This window comes from Chelonia mydas, chromosome 1, assembly GCF_015237465.2.
Source record: "Chelonia mydas isolate rCheMyd1 chromosome 1, rCheMyd1.pri.v2, whole genome shotgun sequence".
NCBI lineage: Eukaryota > Metazoa > Chordata > Testudines > Cheloniidae > Chelonia > Chelonia mydas.
Genome location: NC_057849.1, coordinates 100,843,308 through 100,865,157, shown reverse-complemented (window position 1 = coordinate 100,865,157; position 21,850 = coordinate 100,843,308). Strand labels below are relative to the sequence as shown.

The 21,850-nt window shown below is 42.1% G+C and overlaps 2 protein-coding genes across 4 annotated transcripts in view; one reads left to right on the top strand and one right to left on the bottom strand.

The window, feature by feature from the left end:
• Window positions 1–542: 542 nt before the first annotated feature.
• METTL21C (methyltransferase 21C, AARS1 lysine) lies at window positions 543–8,403 on the top strand. The gene is made up of 4 exons (XM_027828529.3): window positions 543–696; window positions 3,597–3,739; window positions 7,012–7,129; window positions 7,666–8,403. The coding sequence occupies exons 1-4, from the start codon at window positions 543–545 to the stop codon at window positions 8,058–8,060; spliced, it is 810 nt and encodes a 269-aa protein (XP_027684330.3). The 3' UTR covers window positions 8,061–8,403.
• Window positions 8,404–8,460: 57 nt separating this feature from the next.
• TPP2 (tripeptidyl peptidase 2) overlaps window positions 8,461–21,850 on the bottom strand; it is an 80,680-nt gene continuing 67,290 nt past the window's right edge. For 2 of the 3 annotated variants that reach the window (XM_007066240.4, XM_037896460.2), the window contains 3 exons: window positions 20,346–20,553; window positions 10,760–10,879; window positions 8,461–9,368 (listed from right to left, as the gene is read on the bottom strand). In XM_007066240.4, the coding sequence (XP_007066302.2) occupies window positions 9,279–9,368; window positions 10,760–10,879; window positions 20,346–20,553 (418 nt within the window). In that variant the 3' untranslated portion in view covers window positions 8,461–9,278. Of the gene's footprint in view, window positions 9,369–10,759; window positions 10,880–20,345; window positions 20,554–21,850 lie in introns of those variants that run through there. The other variant, XM_037896462.2, reaches the window with a different exon arrangement.

The following is a 21,850-nucleotide window of genomic DNA, read 5'->3' as shown; positions in this document are numbered from 1 at the left end:
CTGCAGCAATGTAATCATGGCAAAGTTTGCACCATACCACCTCGGATTGTGATCATATTACAGAAGAACTTGTAAGTGGTGCAGGCTCAGACCTAATTGGTAGCTGGATGGATGGGAGACCTCAAAGGAAAACTGAGGTTCTTCAGGAAGTGATTCACTTGATAGCACTCCTCCTTCCGAATCAGTACAAAACCACTTCCCCTCTATGCTACAAGACACAAACTGCTACCACAGAGGGGTTAAAATAGAAGCCCCGTCTGCATGGTCAGTGAGAGTTCTCATGGCATTTTTCACAGGAATAGGAATGTTAGCCCTTGTATCTGGCCAGATCTGACCTCTGGTTATTGCACTCTACCTGCTTAAATTCCCACTGTACTATCAAAGATTCTTCAGTGTGTGTGTGTATGCTAGATATAGGATTGGTAAAGCACTTTGCGATCCATCAATTGAAAGGAGCTACATAACTAAGTTGTTATATAGTAAACAGAGTACCTCGTTCCTTTACAGTTTTTTGTTTCTCCTCCCTCTTCAGCATTCCTGCTATGATCTCCACCCAGCACTTGCCACTCCCCAACGAAATTCAAAGAGCAATGGACTGCCCAAGTGAAGAGAAGGACCTCAATGAACAACAGTCTGAATGTCAGGATGGGTCTGATTGCCCTGACTATTCTACAGCAACAGCAGAATCCAGTTCAGGTTGCTACTTAATAATAAAAGCTATGGCATGCCAGCAAGTTGTAGAATACTGGATTTTCCTAGGTACCCAAAAGGTCACCCAAATATCCTATTTTCATTCTTGATAGGACTACTCTCACTTCAGTTTTTTGTTTGTTTCTTAAATGTAATTTTTTTTCTTACAGGGCCAGATTTATAGAAGCGCTCAACTCCCACCACTGAGGCAGATTTTGAAAAGAGCTCTGCTCTTATTTAGGCATCTAATTGAAATGGCTGGATTATCATTGAGAACAATGGGAGTTGTTGCAGGCTGAGCTCTTTTAAAAACCTGGCCCACAGCCTATTAGCAGATTGCCCTCAAACCTTTTTTTAATCACTCCCAAAACTGCGACTAGCTAAAACACAAAGCAACATTTAAAACTGACCACTGGAAAATAGGAATATTTTGCTCTGTTTTGCGGAAGAAACCATGACACTCTACTTCTGTTCCAGACAGTTCTTGGCGTTACACTATTTACTATCATCATCAATGACCTGGAAGAAAATGAAAAATCATCACTCAAAGTTTGCATGTGACACAAAAGTAGGGGGCATGGTAAATAATGAAGAGGTCAGGTCCCTGATACAGAGCCATCTGGGTTGCTTGGTAAGCTGGGAACAAGCCGTATTAAAACCATATGGATTTTAATACAACTAAATGCATACATCTAGGAACAAAGAATATCAGCCATACATACAGGATGGGGGGCTTCATCCTGGGAAGCTGAGATTCCGAAAAAGATTTGGGAGGAGTGGTGGATAATCAGCTGAACATGAGCTCCTAGTGTGATTCTTGGATGCATAAACAAGGGAATCATGAGGAGGAGAGAGGTTATTTGATCCCTTTATTTGGCACTGGTGCGACCGTTGCTGGAATAGTATGTCCAGTTTCTGGTGCCCACAATCCAAGAGGATATGGACAAATTGGACGCAGTTCAGAGAATAGCCATGGGAATGATTAAAAGGATTAGAAAACATGACATCTAGTAAGAAGCTCAAAGAGTTCCATCTATTTAGCTTGACGAAGAGAAGGTTAAGGGCTGACTTGATTAGTCACTAAGTACTTACACAGGGAACAAATATTTAATAATGGACTCTTCCATCTAGCAGAGACAGCTATAACACAGGGGTGAGCAAACTTTTTGGCTCGAGGGCCACATCTGGGAATAGAAATTTTATGGCAGCCATGAATGCTCACAAAATTGGGGTTGGGGTGTGGGCTCTGGTTGGGGGTATGGGCTCCAGGGTGGGGCTAGAAATGAGTTCAGAGTGCAGGAGGGGGCTCCACGCTGGGACGGGGGTGAGGGCTCCAGCTAGGGGTGCAGGCTCTGGGGTGGGTCTGGGGATGAGGAGTTTGGGGGTGCAGCAGGGCGCTCTGGGCTGGGACCAAGGGGTTCGGAGACCGGGAGGGGGATCAGGGATGCAGCAGGGGGTTGGGATGCAGGGAGAGGCTCTGGGGTGCAGGCTCCGGGTGGTGCTTACCTCTAATGGGAGCTGCAGGGGCAGCGCTTGGGGTGGGGGCAGTGTGCGTAGCGCAGTCCCCTGTCTGCCCCTACGCGTAGGAGCCGGAGAGGGGCCATGCTGCTGCTTCCGGCAGCCATGTGGAGAGGCCCCCGACCCTGCTCCCCGGCTGGCGTGTGGGAGCTGGACCAGACCCAGACCCCACTTCCCAGCAGGAGCTCGAGGGCTGGATTAAAACAGCTGGCAGGCTGGATCTGGCCCAAGGCCACAGTTTGCCCCCCCCCGGTATAACACGACCCAACGGCTGAAAGCTGAAGCTAGACAAATTCAGACTGGAAATGAGGCATACATTTTTAACAGTGAGAGTAATTAATCACTGGAACAATTTACCAACGGTTGTGGTGGAGTCTCCATCACTGGCAATTTATAAGATGGATGTTTTCCCAAAGATATGCTCTAGGAACTATTTTGGGGAAGTTCTATGGCCTGTGTGATACAGGAAGTTAGACTAGATGATCACAACAGTCCCTTTTGGCCTTGGAATCCTGTACTATAGTTTTCTGGTTTTTGTCTTACGACTACAAGAGGTTTGTTCTTGTCATATTCCAGTATCATCAGAGGTGATCTGGTAGAGTAGAGGTAGAGTTCATTTTTCAGTGTCATTAAGGATGAAATTAGGAGGAAAGGCACTTTAACAGGGCAATAATCTGCAGCTACTCTATGCTGGGCTGTGCGCTTGACAGATCGAATGAGACATGATGGAACCGCTGGGTTAAGATAGGAAAATGCAGAGTTTCAGAAGATGACACTGTCCTCTTTATCCCTACTTGAAACAATGAAACACCTGGTAACAGGGAACGCCGTACTACTGGCGATGCTGACTTTTGGAAGATACAAAAATAGAGGTCCCAACTATCTGTGGTTAAAGAACCCAGAGTATTTCTGCCAGAATCAATGTTAGTCTGCTATCCTGTTCACAATTGTACAGTTACACCTGCAACCTAACAATCTCCGAATAGCCTCATTTAGATATGGTATTAGCATGACTTGCAACCTCTGACCTGAGATACCTAAGTCTCAACATGATGACAGAAAAATGTATGCCAAAATAGAGTCCTAAAATTCCTCACCAATCAACCTATGTTGCTCCATGACTTATGGGAAAGGAAGGTTTTTCTCCTTCACTTTGATTGACAGCAGGCCCACTCACATTTGGGATCCAGGTCTGGCAACCCAGTGAACCATGGTGCACATGATCAGCTCACTAGAGACCAAGAACAAAAGCAACTTTTTCAGAAAAGGCTGCAAACTCATTGTCTTGACCACAAACTAAGTCTTGTAAATTTTCTTTTCCCAGCTACGCAACAAAATGCACGTATATATTCATATTGACCAAATAATACTGATCTTTTCTCCCACAGAATCACCAAGAATTCTTAAAATATTGCAGAAGTGGATTCCTACAGTTTCTCCCTATTTTGACAAGGAGCATTATTGTTATGCAGACCACCAGATTACTATTCAAGAATCATTAGACCACTTCGGAGCTATAGTATGGCCCGGTGTAAGTTTTACCTATGTATTGTAATCAAGTAGCAAGTTAAACTCATTATAAAATAAATGTGAACAAATGAGCATATAAATGAGCATGGGTACAGACATTAAGTCAAAGAAAGGAAAATTGGGAAAAAGCGTTGTGTTCTCTCAATGTCTCCAGACAGATCAATCACTGTAGGGAAGTAAGCATCTAGCAATACAGACAGGGGAGAACAGAGAAGAAAACAACATTGAAAAGACCCAGCATGCAGCATTTTACAGGGAATGGAAATTTATTTAGAGCAGAGTAGAGCAATCTCATCCCAAAATGAGTCAGTGTAGAGGCTTGAAGGTCTATTTAATTGACTGTATGTAGACTAAGCCCTTTCTACCCAGGATATTACCTAGGAACCAGGAAGTGTGCCTCATTGCTCACAGGTACTGTCCAATCAGCACCACCTGTGTTCCCCTCATGCAGCATTTGATCCACCATGCTATGGAAGATTTAGAGAATTTGGCTCCTTCACAATTTTATTGGAAGGCAATCAGCTGCTGAGACCTTTCTAACTTGCTCAGTTCATTTGAGATAGAGAACTACAGGGAAGTCAAGATTTATTTTATGCCACAGGATTTTTTCCTTTCTTTTGTGGTTTGGGAAAAGAGTGTAAGACTCTCTTAGAACTTGTGAAAGCGTTTTAAAATACAGAGAAAGGTGGTGTTTATACTTTATCATAGGAAAGGCAGAAAAATTCTTGCAGGGAAAAAATAGCTATTTTGGCTACTCATTTAATTTCTTTCACAGCTAGCTTCTGGAAAAGCAAGTTTCAATGGAGACAAAGCAGGGACTTGATGAACTTAAGATGAGTCTGAAGACCAGTGAGAATATTGCGTCATAAGTGGTCTAGCTATCTAGAGTGCCTTTAGGAATCTGGCAACATAAAAGCAAAATGCTAGGAAGGACTTATTAGTACACTTTCCAGGACTGAGATGTCAAGATTCTTCAGAAGGCATCTTGATGAAACAGCAATACGGATGGGATTCTAGCACGATAGGCTCAATGCTCCTAATACACTATAGAATTCTTTCCCCAGATCATAAGACTATACTTTCAGAAACAGTCTGGAGGGATAAGAGCATCTTGACTCCCCAGGACCTGTTTTGATGAGGAAATACCTTTCACCACACAGTCTGTCAGGTTTAGAGAGTTTGGGTTTTGGGGGTAGAGACTCACAGGCAAGGGGATTCAATCTGTTGACGATCTGCATGTAAGAGTAATCTCTCAAGTTTGAAAATAAAGTTCTCTTTGGTATTGTGAGAATGACACTTACCTTCTTCTCAGTTTATTTTTAGGATTTTTTTTTTACTTCAGAGATGATGGCAGAGATGCAGAGAGAGTTTGGCAGAGAGAGTACACTAGTGAATAATTAGGAGATTGCGCACTGGGACCACACATCTGATTGTATGAAAGTTTGCTGCTGAAAGGTCACTCTGCTTAGTTGAAAGGCATTGTCCGCTAAGCCCATTTGGTTGTGTACACCTTAAATATACATCAAATGTTGAAGGCTATGGTGAGATTCTTTTTTAGGCCTTTATTTGCATTGTGTCTATACGAAGGGTGGTACTCCTCGCTTCCAGTTGATGAATACAGATTATATTTGTCAATTTTGTAGTGACTTGACCTTGCTGATCATCTGGTTCTGGGAAACTAAGTCCTGCAGAGATGGATACTTTAATTAGAAAGAAGGAAAGTAATTCCTCAGAAGACCAAAGGAACTCCAAGCAAGATATCAGGGGGTAGCTGTGTTAGTCTGTATCCACAAAAACAACAAGGAGGCTGGTGGCACCTTAAAGACTAACAGATTTATTTGGGCATAAGCTTTTGTGGGTAAAACACCACTTCTTCAGATGCATCGAAAAGCTTATGCCCAAATAAATCTGTTAGTCTTTAAGGTGCCACCAGCCTCCTTGTTGTTTTTCTAAGCAAGATATTGATCTCTGCAAGATTTAAATTGAGACTCTCAAAAAGTCATGTAGATTAAATTAATATTTTTAGTGATGAGGAAACATTCTACTGGTCCCTGCTTATCCCATTATTGAATTAAAAAACAAACCGTACTTCATGTGTAATGAGATTTGGATAATTTTGTCTTATGTGTAAAGTGGCCTTCTCAAGATAAAAAGTATTATAGTGACAGAGACATGAGGAAAATATTTCAAACTTATTTACACTATTTATTATGAAGACGGACAAGGACTGGATTTCAACTCTAAAAAGCTTGTCAGTCTAGCTATCATATAAAACCTCACAGAAAATGACAGATTCCATCTCAAGATAGCACAAGGGAGAAGGGGGAAAATGTCTGTCTTAAGTCTTATTATGAACTGCAATTTCATCAGATCTCAAATTAGTCAGGTGTCAGTACATGGATGGGAGAACTCCAAAGAAAAGGTAGATACTGCACAAACAGTGCTGGTGATTCATTAGCGGCACTCACCCATGATGAGCTGGTAACCAATACCTCAGCATCGTGTTACAAAACTCTGTGATTAGGTGAGATGTAATACGGGGTTGTGATGGAGGAAACAAAGAGGTAGTTCAGTCACCAACCCTATCTGCTCTTTGACCTTAGCTGTGATTGCTAAGAAAGCAGCCAACTGTTGACTGTTTTACTGATATGGTTCCAGGACAGAACTCTGTCACTTGAACTGAAAGGTACCATTTGTCTTTTCCCTCTCTATAAAGTGACTGGAATTATTTCATGATGCCTGCAATATCACTAGGTGGGAGTCAAGTCTAGATCTGAATATCTAGAGTGACAGTGACTTCGTAGACTTCTTTGCAACATGTTCTATTGCCAAATTATTCTGAGTTTTTCGTGAAACCCGCTGCTGTAACTTGAGCCCTTACTTTATCTTCACAAAGTGAGAACAATTAGCTGTCTTTATAATATCACTTTTGTACTCGTACAGTAAAATCTCTCCTTCTCCAGACTGACTATGCTCAGTGCCTACAGTAACTTAGAGGTCAACAAAAACGTGTGGTGTATAGATTTCTATATTTCTAGGGAAACCCATATAAAAAGAAGCTGTTTGGTTGTTTTTACTTGCCTAATAATTTGTTTATAATCTTGTTGACTAATCTTGTTCCTTTTTCCTAATTTGCTTTTGTGCTATATACTTGAATACGTTCAGTCTACAAGTAAAAAACTTACTAGAAAAATGTTTTCAATGATTTAATGAACTGCTGCATGGCCATTAGCAAATTAATGCTTTTTATGGCTATATTTTAACTGTTCTTAGGCATTGGCTTTATCTCAGTACCTGGAATCAAATCAACAAGAGATCAACCTAAAAGACAAAAAGGTACTTGAAATTGGTGCTGGAACAGGACTGGTGTCCATTGTGGCTAGCATACTAGGTTGGTAAATTCTGATTAAATTCCACCTCCTCATCTTCAAATATATCAATTGTGAGGTGTCAGCTAAACAAATTCTTTGACACTGTAGTCAGTGAAATTATAACGAAAATTAAAACTTAACGAGCAGTTATGACTTTGGCTCTCAAAATTCTGTAGGGCTTATCTACACTGCTCTGCAGTTTGCACTACAGGAGCGCAAACAGAAGTGCGCAACAAAGCGCTGCACCTTAGCGCCCCCGAGTGGATGCTGTGGGTACAGACTAAAAGGTCCCCAGTTTGAAGAGGATTACAGTGACCTGGGAGCCTTTTAATTTGCACCTGTAGCATCCACACGGAACACTTGGGGCCGTGGAGACATGCCCCAAAATAAGACTTAAGAGTTACCCCAATCCAGGAAATGGGTGGGCGGCGGTCTGTTTATTGACTGAATGATGACCAGAGAGCCAACAACATATTCAAAATTGATATTTGGGGGGAAAACAGGAAGATTTATAGAAAAAAAATATATACACTAATCATTTGCACATTCTCTTTAGGAGCTTATGTTACAGCTACTGATCTGCCTGAAGTACTTGAAAATCTCAAATGGAATATTTCAAGAAATACACAAAACATGAATATACACCGACCTGAAGTGAGGAAGCTGGTGTGGGGAGAAGACCTCAATGAAGACTTCCCTAAATCAACTCACCATTATGATTTTATTTTGGCAAGTGATGTTGTCTACCACCATACATCTCTGGATCCATTGCTAACAACAATGGCATATTTATGTCAGCCAGGGACAGTATTATTGTGGGCAAATAAATTCAGATTCAGCACAGATTTTGAATTTTTAGAGAAACTTGGCAATATATTAATCGTTACACTTCTAGCAGAATTTCCAGAATCAAATATCAAGCTGTTTAAAGCCACAGTAAAAGAGAATTAAGCGAAAACAATACAGTCACAGTTTTGATGCCCCTCAAAGTTTATGAGCTTCTAGTTTTTAGTACATAATGCACACGGAGTGCATTAATGGCCATACACCTGTCCCTGAGTCTTTGAATTTTGCACTTCAATACATGGATAATAATAATATCAGGACACTACTTAACTGTCTGATTTGTCGCAAGCTTATATACACATGATTTACTCAAAGAAACCAATTTACTGCTGCCAGAGGGTCAGCAGTAACAAAACACAACCAGAAGGTAAAGTTTCAAAATTTCAAATAAACTATTAGATCTAGCTATACCTTTATATCCTGTTTACATTGCATTTCTATATTATTCCTAAAGCTGTCTGCTTTAACACGTTATGTTTATGTACTCTTAAAAAAAAAGAGACAGTTTTCAGCTTCATTATTTGTTTTATTAATTAAAAAATCCTTTAAAGTATCAGAGTGCACAGGGTGGTTTTTTATCTTCAATTTTGCACATTTACTCTGTGTTTTACATTTTTTAAACATTATTAAACATTTGTATGTATAGCTTTACAATACCTGATTAACTGTCTGGCACTTTTATACATGTATCAATACTCAACTTCACATGGATTTTTGAAATTTTGCCTGAAATATCTCAAAGACGAAGATTTACAAGAGCACCTATGTATCAGCAGTTCTGAGATACACACAGAGACCATTTGAAAGGTTGTTGTTGTTTAAAAAAAATCATAATGTAAACCCTTGCAAACAGTACAGGTAATGGAGTTCCATTACTTTATAGTCTAATAAATAAAATTTTAGCTACTCTGGTGTAGCTTTAAGGCCTTCATACAATTGAAAAAGAAATTAAGATTAAACATGTTAAAACCCTGTTCATTGTAAAAAATACAGAGCTTTTACCGGTTTGCAGTTAAAATGAACAGTTAAGAACCTAACATGCATGCAAGAAATCTTTTCCAACCCAATTCCAAATCCTTGGTGCTGGCAATTCTGGCACATCCATTGCCAGCAATGAGATGCACACTAAGTAAACTCCCTGATGTCAGGAGTCAGGTTAACAGGTATTAAGCCACACCACGGTGCCTTTCTGATAAATATACACAATTTAATAATCAGCATTCAGTATCTGATGAAGACATGCGTTCTAATTAAAAGGTAAAACTTATCTTTCCTATCCTGTCAGTATAAAACCATCTCTGTATGTTTACAACTGTTGGTATTTCAAAACACGCAATAATCAGGTGGATACATGACAGGAAGCCAGTTTTCAGAGAAAGATGCACAATGCGTCCATCCAAGTAACTTCATTAACTAGAAAACAATAATTGATAAGCAGAAAAATTAGATGATACTTTTGACACTTTGATATCTTCTCTCATTCTTTCTTAATCTAAAAGTGCCATGTTAAAGAGGTTCATTGTCAGAAGCATAATGTCAATATATTACTTTTTGGAGCTCTAAACTTTCATATAGAATGGTTTTAGTTTTTGAAAACTGGTATTTTAGCTTTAGTGAACAAAATGTTGTCTTAAGCAGCACAAGAATCCCAGTAAACTTGGAGATTTTTTTTCCCTTATACCCGTTTTGAATAACTGTATAGATAATTTAACTTTAGGTAAGCAAAATGCCCACATTTTCTCTGTGCTGTTCAACTTTAAGTACTTCAGAATAAAACAGTGAAATTCATGTGCAAGTCTAGAGAGTAGTCATGGCACTAGTATGTTTTTCAATAACAATTTCTTAATCTAGATACAGTGGTAAAATGAACAAGCCACTTAAAACATTTTGGCCTCAATTTAAAAACTGGCTTTAACTTTAAAACCTGAGAAAGTAAAGTTAGGCTCATAAATCTATATCTAGGATCTTAAATAAAAGTGGCCTGATTTCCAAAGGTGAGGAGGACCCACAGCTCAGACAACTTGCCATTGCTATGAGCTTTGCTAAGCGACTGAAGGAATTAATAAATACCTTTTCAAAGTGCTCCTTGAAACTGTTAAGGAGAACCCTTAGTTTTATACTGCTGCTTGGGAAAGCTTTGAGCAGAGGCAGTGGTGGAGTTATTAACTGAGTATCCACCAAGTAAGAATAGCTCAGGGGAAAGAAAGAGGTCTCCCTTCCCTCCCTCCCTCCCCCCCACCCCAATTTTGCAACGGCCTGGGAAGGGGTTATTGAAGGGAGGGCTCTGGAATGAGAGAAGAAGAGACAAGCCCTTTCTTCCTTTCAGCACCTGGATGGGGGGAAGCTAAGAGGCAGATATAAAAGATGGAATTCCCATGAGACGTCCAGGGAGCACGCCCAAATAGGAATCCCAGCACCCTCCTGCTGCCCAGTCCTCCAGCCTCTGAGATTCTGGATATTGCCTTTGGACCTCACAAGTGCCCCTCCCCCCTATCTTTTTTGCATACCTTTGAGCTAGTGAGCTTAATCCCCTGACTAACTGGTGCCAGATAAATTCATTAAGTCCAATCAGAACCCCTGGTGAATTTGGGGGGAGGTAAAAGTGTTTCAGATTTGAATATTCCTGGATCAAAAGCCTATCCAGTACGTTCTGTTCCAGAACCGCAGTGAAAGTTTTCTGAAACTCAATCTCTTAAGCAGTATATAAAATGAACATACATTTACATCTCCTAATATTAAGAGATTCTTCAGCATACATAACAATGCCTCTCTGTAATTAAATGGATTTATTGACTACCCCTTACCTGTATACAATTTTTCAAGTTTTCCTTGGTTGGCTTCTCTTCTGCAAGTTTTGTGGCAAATTTGAGACCTCTTCCATACATTTTATTTGCCAATGCATGCTTATAGGCAAATGTTAAAACCTACAGTATGTAAACAAATTAAAAAAAAGTTAGAAATCTACCACCATATTAAAACTAGCATTGTTCAGATAAAAACAATTTAAAGCAGACAAGTCAAAGTTAAACATTTTACCAAACAGACTGTTTCAAATTTATTCTTATGTTGATGAACACAGATGAGTCACAGCAGTTACTGTCCTCGTGTTTTAATTGTAAAATAAGAGCAAGTGTTTCTCACTATCACAAAACTTCAGAACACTTTATGAGGATTCAGAAATCTCATTACTCAAACAGCTGTACACTGGATCACATTTATAAGCTATTTCAGATTTTTCAACAACTGCCTAAATACACAGTACTGTAAATAAATGATAAACAAACAGTCAAGTTTTTTTTAAGCCCATGGAACAAAATGTAATGTCAGATTGTGGGATATTAATCCCAGCAAGTGTTAAACTGATTGCATAACAAGCACAAACAAAAACAGTGGATGGTGTAGACACACATGTACATAATTATAAACAAGCAATGAAAACAGATAAGCATGAAGAAACAGGCTTCGGTTTTTGCTTAGTATATTCATCATGAGAATTTGATTGCTAAGATATGAAAACCAGAGGCTTTGTTGATTAAGAGGGTCAATAATTTATTTATAACACCGAGCTTTTAGTACCTTATCAACATTACACATAAAACGTCCAGGTGAACACACCTGTCCACCACAGAGATGTCAAATAAAACTAATTCCTTAACAGCCTAACAATCAACTATGAAGATTTTGGTAGATTCTCCATACTACTTTACTGTTACAGAAATTAGAGCTCGTGCTAACCTAAGTCTTTCACCTTGGATACAATCCACTATATATATATCCATAGTAAATATCCTATTTTAATTTCTTATAGAAGTGATACACCAGTACAACTACAGGGATATGGCAAAAAGACTTTAAAAAAAAACTAGTTACTTCAATCTGGGATGCAATTTTTTCCCCATCCCTATTTGCAACCAATAAAAATCTAGTTTTCCCAGCTGACATGTCACCAGAGTGATAGATATTGCAAGCTCATGCAATATCTTTGGAGACCACTGTATAAATTTATTAGTAGTAATATGTGAAGTACGGTAAGATACTACAAGTTCATAAGCACAGAAGTTTTCCATGGCATAAAAAGAAACCTCCAGCTGCAGTATCTATGCATGCACCAAATTAAGTCATACTGTAAAAATTGCAATGTAATAGAAAGACTGTAGTCACTACATTGGTTAACGTAAAAGAGCAGATAACACAGAAGAGTAAACACACTAAGTTTTTCTTCAATATGAAATACAAAATAAAAATTGTAAGCAGCATTTTGATAGTAATTTATTTTCCCATGTAAATGCATGACAAAGTAAGCAGACAGACTCAATTGCTTTTTTCGATATCATTACAAAACTTTTGGATGATGGGAATGTAATAGGTGTGATATCTGCATTTTTATTAGGCATCTGATATTGTCTCAAAATTTTAATCAAAACCTGTTTTCGATAGGAGTAAGTAACATGGATTGAAAATTAGCTGAAGGACAACAAAGTAGTAGTAAACAGTGTAATCAACTGGAGCAGATGTCTAGTGAGGCACTGCAGGGATTAGAGTGAGATCTTATATTCTACACTTATGTTCTTACGTGTATCCAGTGACCACACATTTTTCTCTTTCATGTGTTTCTTTTGAAATAAGAGCTCTAACTAGAATACGTGGGAGTACTACTGAATGTACCAGCTATCTGGGTCAAAAGCATATTATGCACAGCACCATGTACCTGGAGCAACATGAAAAAAAAAAAAAAATGGTTGCCTACCTTTAGTAACTGTTGTTCTTCGAGATGTGTTGCTCGTGTCCATTCCATTGTAGGTGTGCGCACGCCCACGTGCACAGTTGTCAGAGATTTCTGCCTTAGCAGTATCCGTAGGGCCAGCTGTTGCGCCCCCTGGAGTGGCACTCCCATGTGGCGGTATATGAGGTGCTGCCGGCCCTGCACCCCCTCAGTTCCTTCTTGATGGCAACTCTGACAGAGGGGCAGAAGGGTGGGAAATGGAATGGACTTGAGCAACTCATCTCGAAGAACAACAGTTTTTTCTTCTTTGAGGGCTTGCTCACGTCCATTCCATTGTAGGTGACTCACAAGCAGTATCCACGGAGGTGGGCTTGGAGTTCACAGCTTAGCAGCTTGCAGTACTGCTCTACTGAAGCCAGCATCGTCCCAGGCCTGCTGGGTCAGTGCATAGTGGGACATAGAAGTGTTGGCAGAAGACCAGGTGGCCGCTTTACAGATGTCCTGAATAGGCACATGGGCCAGAAGGGCTGCCGAAGAAGCCTGCGCCCTGGTAGAGTGGGTGGTGACGACTGCTGGGGGCAGCACCTTCGCTTGGTTGTAGCACAAGAAAGAATTCTTTGAGGGGATACCAGGCAACCTTTCATGCTGTTGGCCACCACTATGAACTGCAATGACTTAACGGAATGATTTGGTCCCATCCACATAGGAGGCCAGAGCCCTCCTGTCGTCCAGGGCATGTAGCCTGCGCACCTCTTCTGATTTATGTGGCTTCGGAAAGAAGACTGGTAAGTAAGCATCCTGGCTCAAATGAAATAGAGACTATGTTAGGAAAAAAAGCCAGGTGCAGCCTTAGCTGGATCTTGTCCTTGTAGAAGACCATGTACGGTGGCTCCGAGCTGAGTGCCTGAATCTCGGATATCTGGTGGGTCAACGTCACTGCAACCAGAAACGCGACCTTCCAGGAGAGGAGGACAGAACAGGAAATGAGGGGCTCGAACGGAGGACCTATAAGCTGAGAGAGCACCAGATTCAAGTCTCAAGGAGGGACGGGGTCCCTGACATGCGGGTAAAGGAGCTCCAGGCCCTTAAGGAATCTGGCAGTGATATCCTGAGCAAAAACAGGCCTACCTGGCAATGGCGGGTGGAAGGCCGAGACGGCCACTAGATGGACCTTGACTGATGAGAGGGACAAGTCCTGGAGCCTGAGATGCAGGAGGTAGTGCAGAATAAGCTGCAGCGAAGCCCTCTCGGGACAAACACCTTTGTCTACAATCCAACAGGTGTACTGTTTCCACTTGGTCATGTAGCTCACTCTGGTGGATGCCTTGCTAAGCCCCAACAGAATGTGCTGAACCTCAGCCAAGCACTGCTGCTCCTGCACATTTAACCACGCAGCAGCCAAGCCTTCGGATGTAGTCGCCAGGTTGGGGTGCAAAAGACTGCGTGATTCTGGGCAACAGGTCCAACCTGAGCGGTAGCTGGAATGGGGTTGCTACCAAGAGGTCCAGTATGGTGCTGAACTTGTGTTGGCACAGCCACACTGGTGCTATGAGGCTGATTCTTGCTGTCCTATTTGATCTTCATGAGGACCCTCAGCAACAGTACCAGAGGGAACGCGTACACCAGAGCCCCTGACCACGGGAGCAGAAAGGCGTTGGACAGGGCTCCTCTGTCCATGCCCCCAATCGAGCAGAAGATGTGGCACTTCCTGTTCTTCCTGGACGCAAACAAGTCCAAGGAGTTCACCACTGTGGAAGATGGAGCAGACCACCTCCAGATGAAGGGACCACTCGTGGTGAGATGAGAATGTCCTGCTGAGGCGATATGACAATGTGTTCTTGGACGCCAGAAGGGGAGTGCCTACAAGATGGATATTATACTGTAGGCAGAAATCCCAGAGCCAGAGGGCTTCCTGGCAAAGTGCCAACTACCTGGCTCTGCCCTGCCTGTTGATATAGAAAACCGTAGCCATGTTGTTGTCAGGATCTGGACCACAGCATCTTGCATATGAGGTAAAAAGGCCTGGCAGGCCAGTCGAATCACCCTGAGTTCCCTGACACTGATATGAAGGGAACGATTGTGACTGGACCAACAGTCTTGAGTGTTGAGATCGCCACAGTGGGCTCCCCAGCCCAGGTACAAGACGCTGGAGACAAGAGTCACTGACGAGGACGGGGCCACGAAGATAATCCCTTCCAACACCTACGCGGGATCCTGCCACTAGATGAGGGACACAAGTACGCTGTCCAGAATTCTGACCACCCAGCCCAGGCTGTGCCAGTTGGGGACACAGACTGACACTAACCACGCCAGAAGAAGTCTGCGGTGGAGTCATGTGTGTCAGACCACATAAGTACATGCTGCCATGTGGCCTACTAGCCTCAGGCACGTACGGGCCGTGGTGAGCGGGTGGGCCCGCAGGCCCACAATGAGGTCTGCCATGGCCTGGAACCGAGCCTTGGGGAGGAGGGCCCTGGCCCGAGTAGAGTCAAGGACCACTCCGATGAACTCTATGTGCTGCACCGGGGTTAAGGTTGACTTTGTCTTGTTTATTATCAACCCCAGGTTGCAACAGGTGGAACAAACCAGGTTCAGATACCTCTGCACCAGACCTGGAGACCGGCCCCTTATCAACCAGTCATCTAGGCACGGGTATATTTGGACTCTCCCATGTCTCAGGTAAGCAGCCAGTGGCACTATACATTTTGTGAATACCCTTGAGGCCGATGAAAGACCAAAGGGTATTGCCGTAAACTGGAAATGGCGCCAGCTCAACACGAAGCGGAGGAAGCGCCAGTGCCCCAGGAAGATAGAAATATGGAAGTAAGCATCCTCTAAATTGAGAGCGGCGTACCAGTCTCCTGGATCCAGGGAGGGGATGATGGAGACCAGGGAGACATAAGAAACAAAAACCATAAGAATGGCCATACTGGGTCAGACCAAAGGTCCATCCAGCCCAGTATCCTGTCTACCGACAGTGGCCCATGCCAGGTGCCCCAGAGGGAGTGAACCTAACAGATAATGATCTAGTGATCTCTCTCCTGCCATCCATCTCCACCCTCTGACAAACAGAGGCTAGGAACACCATTCCTTACCCATCCTGGCTAACAGCCATTAATGGACTTAACCTCCATGAATTTATCCAGTTCTCTTTTAAACCCTGTTATAGTCCTAGGCTTCACAACCTCCTCAGGCAAGGAGTTCCACAGGTTAACCGTGCGCTGAGTGAAGAAAGAAAGAAAGAACCATGCAAAACTTCAACTTCTGGAGGTACTTGTTGAGGCAAAGTAGGTCTAGGATGGGTCTGAGGCCCCCTTTTGCCTTTGGAATTAGGAAACAGCGGGAGTAGAATCCTCTGCCTTCCATGATCTGAGGAATCTTTTCCACTGCCCCCAGGCGAAGGAGGTTTTCGACCTCCTGAATGAGGAGTTGCTCATGAGAAGGGTCCCTGAAGAGGGACGGGGAAGGGGAATGGGAGGGATGTTCGGCTGCAAACTGCAGCGTGTAATCCGAAGAAACAGTATCTAGCACCCTGTGGTCTAAGGTGACGCAGGACCAAGCCAACTGAAAAAGGACAGAGGCGGTTGAAGAAAGGGAGGGTTAGATCCAGTACCTTGGCTGGGGCGCCGTCCTCGAGCGCACCCTCAAAATGACTGACTTCTGGGAGGGTCAGGTTGGGTAGCTGGGCGGGAAGAGGACAGGTAGCATCTCTCAGGCCCTTTATCCTTGTCCTTCCTCCTGTAGGAGCCAGACTTGGGAGCCCCCCAGGACCTAGACTGCACCAGAAGAGGAGAAGTGCGGAACAGCTTCCTGGACTACTGAGGGGTAGTCCCTCTGCTTATTTGAAGTGGCTGCAAACTATATCTAGTTGGCAGTGGATTGCCACTTCAAAGTTTGGCTGTGGCTTTGGTTACCTTTGTTCAGGGTAACAGAAACTGTACACACACTGGGCCAGATATTCAAAAGCACATCCTTTCCAATGAGGGCACAACTTGCCAACCAAATCGTGCCCACAATGAAATTAACAGGAGCAGAGGCTGGCTCAGCAGAGGGTGGCTCCATGAGCCCATGGAGCCTAGACTCAGTTAGCTCTGAAAAGAGCCCCGAACCCTCCAATGGCAGGTCCTATATTGTGGTCTGCATCTCTTGGGATCCCTCAGCATGCTCCCCGGCTCACCCAGGCAATAGCCAGGGAGTCACTTAACGCGCTGGGCCGCAGCGTGTTGCGGTTCAGGGACGAGCACCTCTCACACGGCCGCGGCAGGTCCAGGCCAGAGTGGGGCCATGGGAGAGGCGTCTCTTCCCGCCCAGCCCAGGTGCTGCTGTGGGGAGAGAGAGCTGCGGGGAGTCCTCTCTCCCCGTCACAGCCCCAGGGCAGCCTGCACCTAAACCCCTCATCCCCAGCCCACCCCAGAGTGCCCACCCCCACCCCAAAACCTTCTGCCCCACCCCAAAACCCTCTGCCCCAGCCCCAAGTCCCCTCCCACACTGCAAACCCCTCAGCCCCACCCCCACCACATGAATTTTGTTATGTGCACCAATATGGAGGTGATGTGTCACAGACCACCAAATTAATTCCGCACATGGGGGGGGGGGGGGGAGAGGGAGGGAGAATTAGAGGGAACACTGATAGGAAGAAGAAAAGGAGTACTTGTGGCACCTTAGAGACTAACCAATTTATTTGAGCATAAGCTTTCGTGAGCTACAGCTCACTTCATCGGATGTATACTGTGGAAAGTGTAGAAGATCTTTTTATATACACACAAAGGACACAAATCAGATGTCAAGAATTATAACATTCATAAACGAGTCGGAGAACACTTCAATCTCTCTGGTCACGCGATTACAGACATGAAAGTTGCTACATTAAAACAAAAAAACTTCAAATCCAGACTCCAGCGAGAAACTATTGAATTGGAATTCATTTGCAAATTGGATACAATTAACTTAGGCTTGAATAGAGACTGGGAGTGGCTAAGTCATTATGCAAGGTAACCTATTTCCCCTTGTTTTTTCCTACCCCCCCCCCCCCCCCCAGACGTTCTTGTTAAACCCTGGATTTGTGCTGGAAATGGCCCACCTTGATTATCATATACATTGTAAGGAGAGTGATCACTTTAGATAAGCTATTACCAGCAGGAGAGTGGGGTGGGAGGAGGTATTTTTTCATGCTTTGTGTGTATATAAAAAGATCTTCTACACTTTCCACAGTATGCATCCGATGAAGTGAGCTGTAGCTCACGAAAGCTTATGCTCAAATAAATTGGTTAGTCTCTAAGGTGCCACAATTACTCCTTTTCTTTTTGCGAATACAGACTAACACGGCTGTTACTCTGAAAACTGATAGGAAGGCAATTTTTTTTAAATACTTACATCATCTACCCCCACTCATCCTCCCACCCACCCCTTTGCTTCCCAGTAGGTGGAGCAGTAAACACTATGCCCTTGACCATCCTTATTAGCTAGACAGGAGAAGAGGAATGCATGACAACAAATAAGCTACCATACCTGTCACTAAAAGGCCCAAATGTAACTTGGATTTCTGAAATACGGTCAGATAAGAAAAATCAGTAAGAAATTATTTTCCTTCCCACAAACTATATAGAAAAAGACCGTTTACGTCGTATGTATGGAACAGTAGTACTTAAAGATTAAACTATTATAAAAATGTCTGCCTAGAGAGTAGACCATCAGGTAGAATGGAGATAAAAATTCCATGTCATAAAAATATACCGATACAATGGTATTAGTGACCCATGGATCAGAATAGTAATAATTAAAATTGAGAATATGGAGACCCTGAAACAAAATTAAAAACAGATAACTTCAGATCCCTAAATATTAAGTGGATAAATGCCACCTATGTGGTTCACATAAAATTTCTTCCAAACAACTTTTTCTAAAGCATAGAGTTAAGGCTACTCTTGATTTAGCTTAGATTTTAATTTGGTGGTGCCTCTTTAATAGTATGTCAGTTCTGGTCACCAGAAAGTACTAGGAAAGGGCCAAGGAAATGCAAAAACTTGATAAGAGGTAGAATATCTACAAATGGGGGAAGGTTCTTCCATAAGAGGAAGTATTAAAGGGTAGGACTACTATTCAGTTTGTAAAGGAGGAAAATATGAGTTATATGGAACAGTGGAGAGCTGACAGGAGAACAATTCTGTTTTGCAGAAACTTTCAGCGCTTTGAAATTAACAAAAAAAATCCTCCAAACATTTTTGCGAAAACTTAATTGTGTCAACATGAAACCTAAATGTCTGCGTGTGGAGAGAACTAGTGGTTAGGACACTGGCCTGGGATGGAGACCCAGATTCAAAGTCCCTGCTCCGCCTGATTCACTTTTTCATTCCAGGTATCACTCTGAATCAGACAGAGCAGGGAGTTGCACCCACATCCCATCCCAGTTCTCTAGTCCCTTGCGATCACAGAAAGTCAGTCAGTTTCTCCCGACAACGTCTTGCTCAACACCAGTAACATCTCCACAACATTTTTGGCTTTGATGAAACAGTATGTTTTGGCAAAATTTCATTTGCTGAAAATGGTCCACTGAGCTCTAATAATAAATGGTATAGAGAAGGTCAGTTGGACACTCCTGAATATGTTATGTGTCCTTTCTCATAATATGAGAGCATGGTTGAAATTAAAAGGCAAGAAAGTTAAACTGTGTAGCATGTTGTTGTTAATGCATAGCACAGGACATCACTGTGGCTTAAGAATCAACCGAGGAAGATGAAAGACGTATACAAATAAAAACATCTACAAAGAAGCTAGCTTGAATAAATAATCAATCATCAGGCTATAGCTTGAATCATCAGCGGGGGTCAGGAAGTAATAAAGGAATAACATTTCTTCTGATTTATTCAACAGTTTTCATTTCAAATGATTCCAAAGCGCTGTACTAACTGAAATTCATACAAATACATGGAAAAATTCATTCACCACTGAAATATAGCCATGTGTGATGTGAAACACAGCAATTATTCTAACAGTGCATAGCAACACACCAGTTAAAGAAGGAAATCAGTAATAACCTAATCAGTTACATAATCATATATATTATTGGAATTTGATGGTTTCCTTTGAAACAGCTGTGCTGAAGGACACAGGGACCTTACCCTGATAAGAACTTGAATCTTAATAGGACTGTAATGCTAGCAGGTTCCAAATGGTAATTTAACTTCCAGAGAGGGTTTTTCCCATTGCAGCCCTTAGCCACAGCTAAGGAACACAGGCTTTTCTTTCATTCCTAATCTAGAAAATGCTACGGACTCATGACCAGCATAGAACAGGGGCTGTACACAGTTCTGCTGAAAGGCTAGAAGTGCTGTACTGGACAGCAACTGAACTATTCCTTGAAAGGAATAGTAAACTAGTAACTTGATAAATGAAGCAGTTTGTTAATAAAAGCCTGCAGTTACTGCTCCATACCTTCCCCATATGTATACAGAGCAGACAGATTTATTTGCCTTGCACTTGATAGCCTAGGAGAGATCCCACCTGAGGAAAAATGTTTGAGAGAGGCTGGCACAACATATGGGGACAGAACTAGGGAGTGGAAGGGAGAGATGCCTGGAGGCCACACACAAAGATGGCGTTAAATTCCATCACAAGAGACTAGGAAAAAACAAGAGTGCAAAATACAGAATTTCTTCTTGTCCTCTTACCTTGGTGTCAAAAAGATCAGTCCATTTTGTTGTCTCCCAGAAAGTCTCTGACAGAACACCTATGCAGCTCTCTTGATCGTCATCTTTACCTTCAGCATCACTTGAAACAGCCCCATCTTGGGCCTGCAGATGGAGAAGTTGGTCTGCTAGTGCGCTTCCTTTCCGACAAAGGGCATCCACTAAGGTAGACTTCTGTTTTTCCATATCACTACATTAAGTTGAACACAAATACAAGCTTACAGCTATTAGTTTTCAATCAAGAGCCAATAATTTAACTTTACCTTAAAAATCACAGTAAACTAAACATACTTGTTGATTTGTATTTACAATAGAAGTATAAGCAATTTTCAGCTATCCTATTAAAATACAGCATTTTTGAAAATAAACCATTTCCTGTAATTCTAAACTGGCTCAAAATATATGGATATAGTATACATTTATGCAACATACAGATTCTAATCAAACCTAGAGCTTCAGGAGCAAATGAACTGTCTCTGGTATTTGAACAGAAGTGCAAACCAAATTTTAAGAATTTAACAAGAAGTCAGGATCTAGAAATATATTTTATTAGTTCTTGGTAGTATGAAAAGAGGGCCAATCCACTGTTAATGTAAGCCGACATTGACTTCAAAGGAATTGCACCCACTTAAGCCAGCACTGAATTTGGTTCTCAGTTTCAGTTGTTAGAAGACCACCAGATCATTTCTTGGTTGACTCTACCAAGAAATGCTTAGAATGGAAATGATTAATTATTTTTAAATCCAGCCAATACAGAGTTATGTACAAGCCACTCCAAGCAACTAGGTTAATGATATAATTAACCAGGGTCAATATGTAAGTAACCTACAAATGTATACCTCCTTTCACAGTCCCTATATTTCAAATTAGGTGCTCTTTGCTATTCCCCCGTCAAAATGGATCAGCATAAAAGGGGCTTTTGAAATGATTAATTAAAAAAATGTAATACATCATCATCTTTGAAGTGCGGACCTTCCACTAAAAATACCGACACTCCAAAAGAATGTTATGGTGTACTAACTCCACAGAGAAAGACCACATTTGAATACAGATATAGCCATGGTTACCAGTCTTTCTTTCCTGACTCACTCTATAAAAACTTGTGAGCACTTCAAAGTGGCTTTATCAAACAACAGGTACTGTTCACTAGCATCTTGGAACTATCCTTAAAGAATTTTGAGGGTCCCACCATATCATGCAAAACCCTACACTTATTCCTAAAGGAGTGCCTTGCTAGCCAAATACTACCAGTCCACTGATTATTCTGAATGTTTATTAACTTGATGAGACTAAGCACAGTGCAAACTTTCCCACACAGCTTTGCCCATGTATCTCAATTCTGATCTGAAAGCCATCTTTTGTAATCTTATCTGACCTCTTCTGAGCAAAATTTTAAGTTTTTCAGTGTCTTTCTGCTTTCAGAAAATACACAAAACTCTAAAAATACTTGACTTGAATAACCGTTTCCACTTGAACCTCAAAAAATT

Coding starts and splice junctions, on each gene's coding strand:
- METTL21C (XM_027828529.3), top strand. CDS start 543: ATGATCTCCACCCAGCACTTGCCACTCCCCAACGAAATTCAAAGAGCA. Junction 3,740..7,011: donor GAGCTATAGTATGGCCCGGT/GTAAGTTTTACC, acceptor AACTGTTCTTAG/GCATTGGCTTTATCTCAGTA. Junction 7,130..7,665: donor CATTGTGGCTAGCATACTAG/GTTGGTAAATTC, acceptor CATTCTCTTTAG/GAGCTTATGTTACAGCTACT.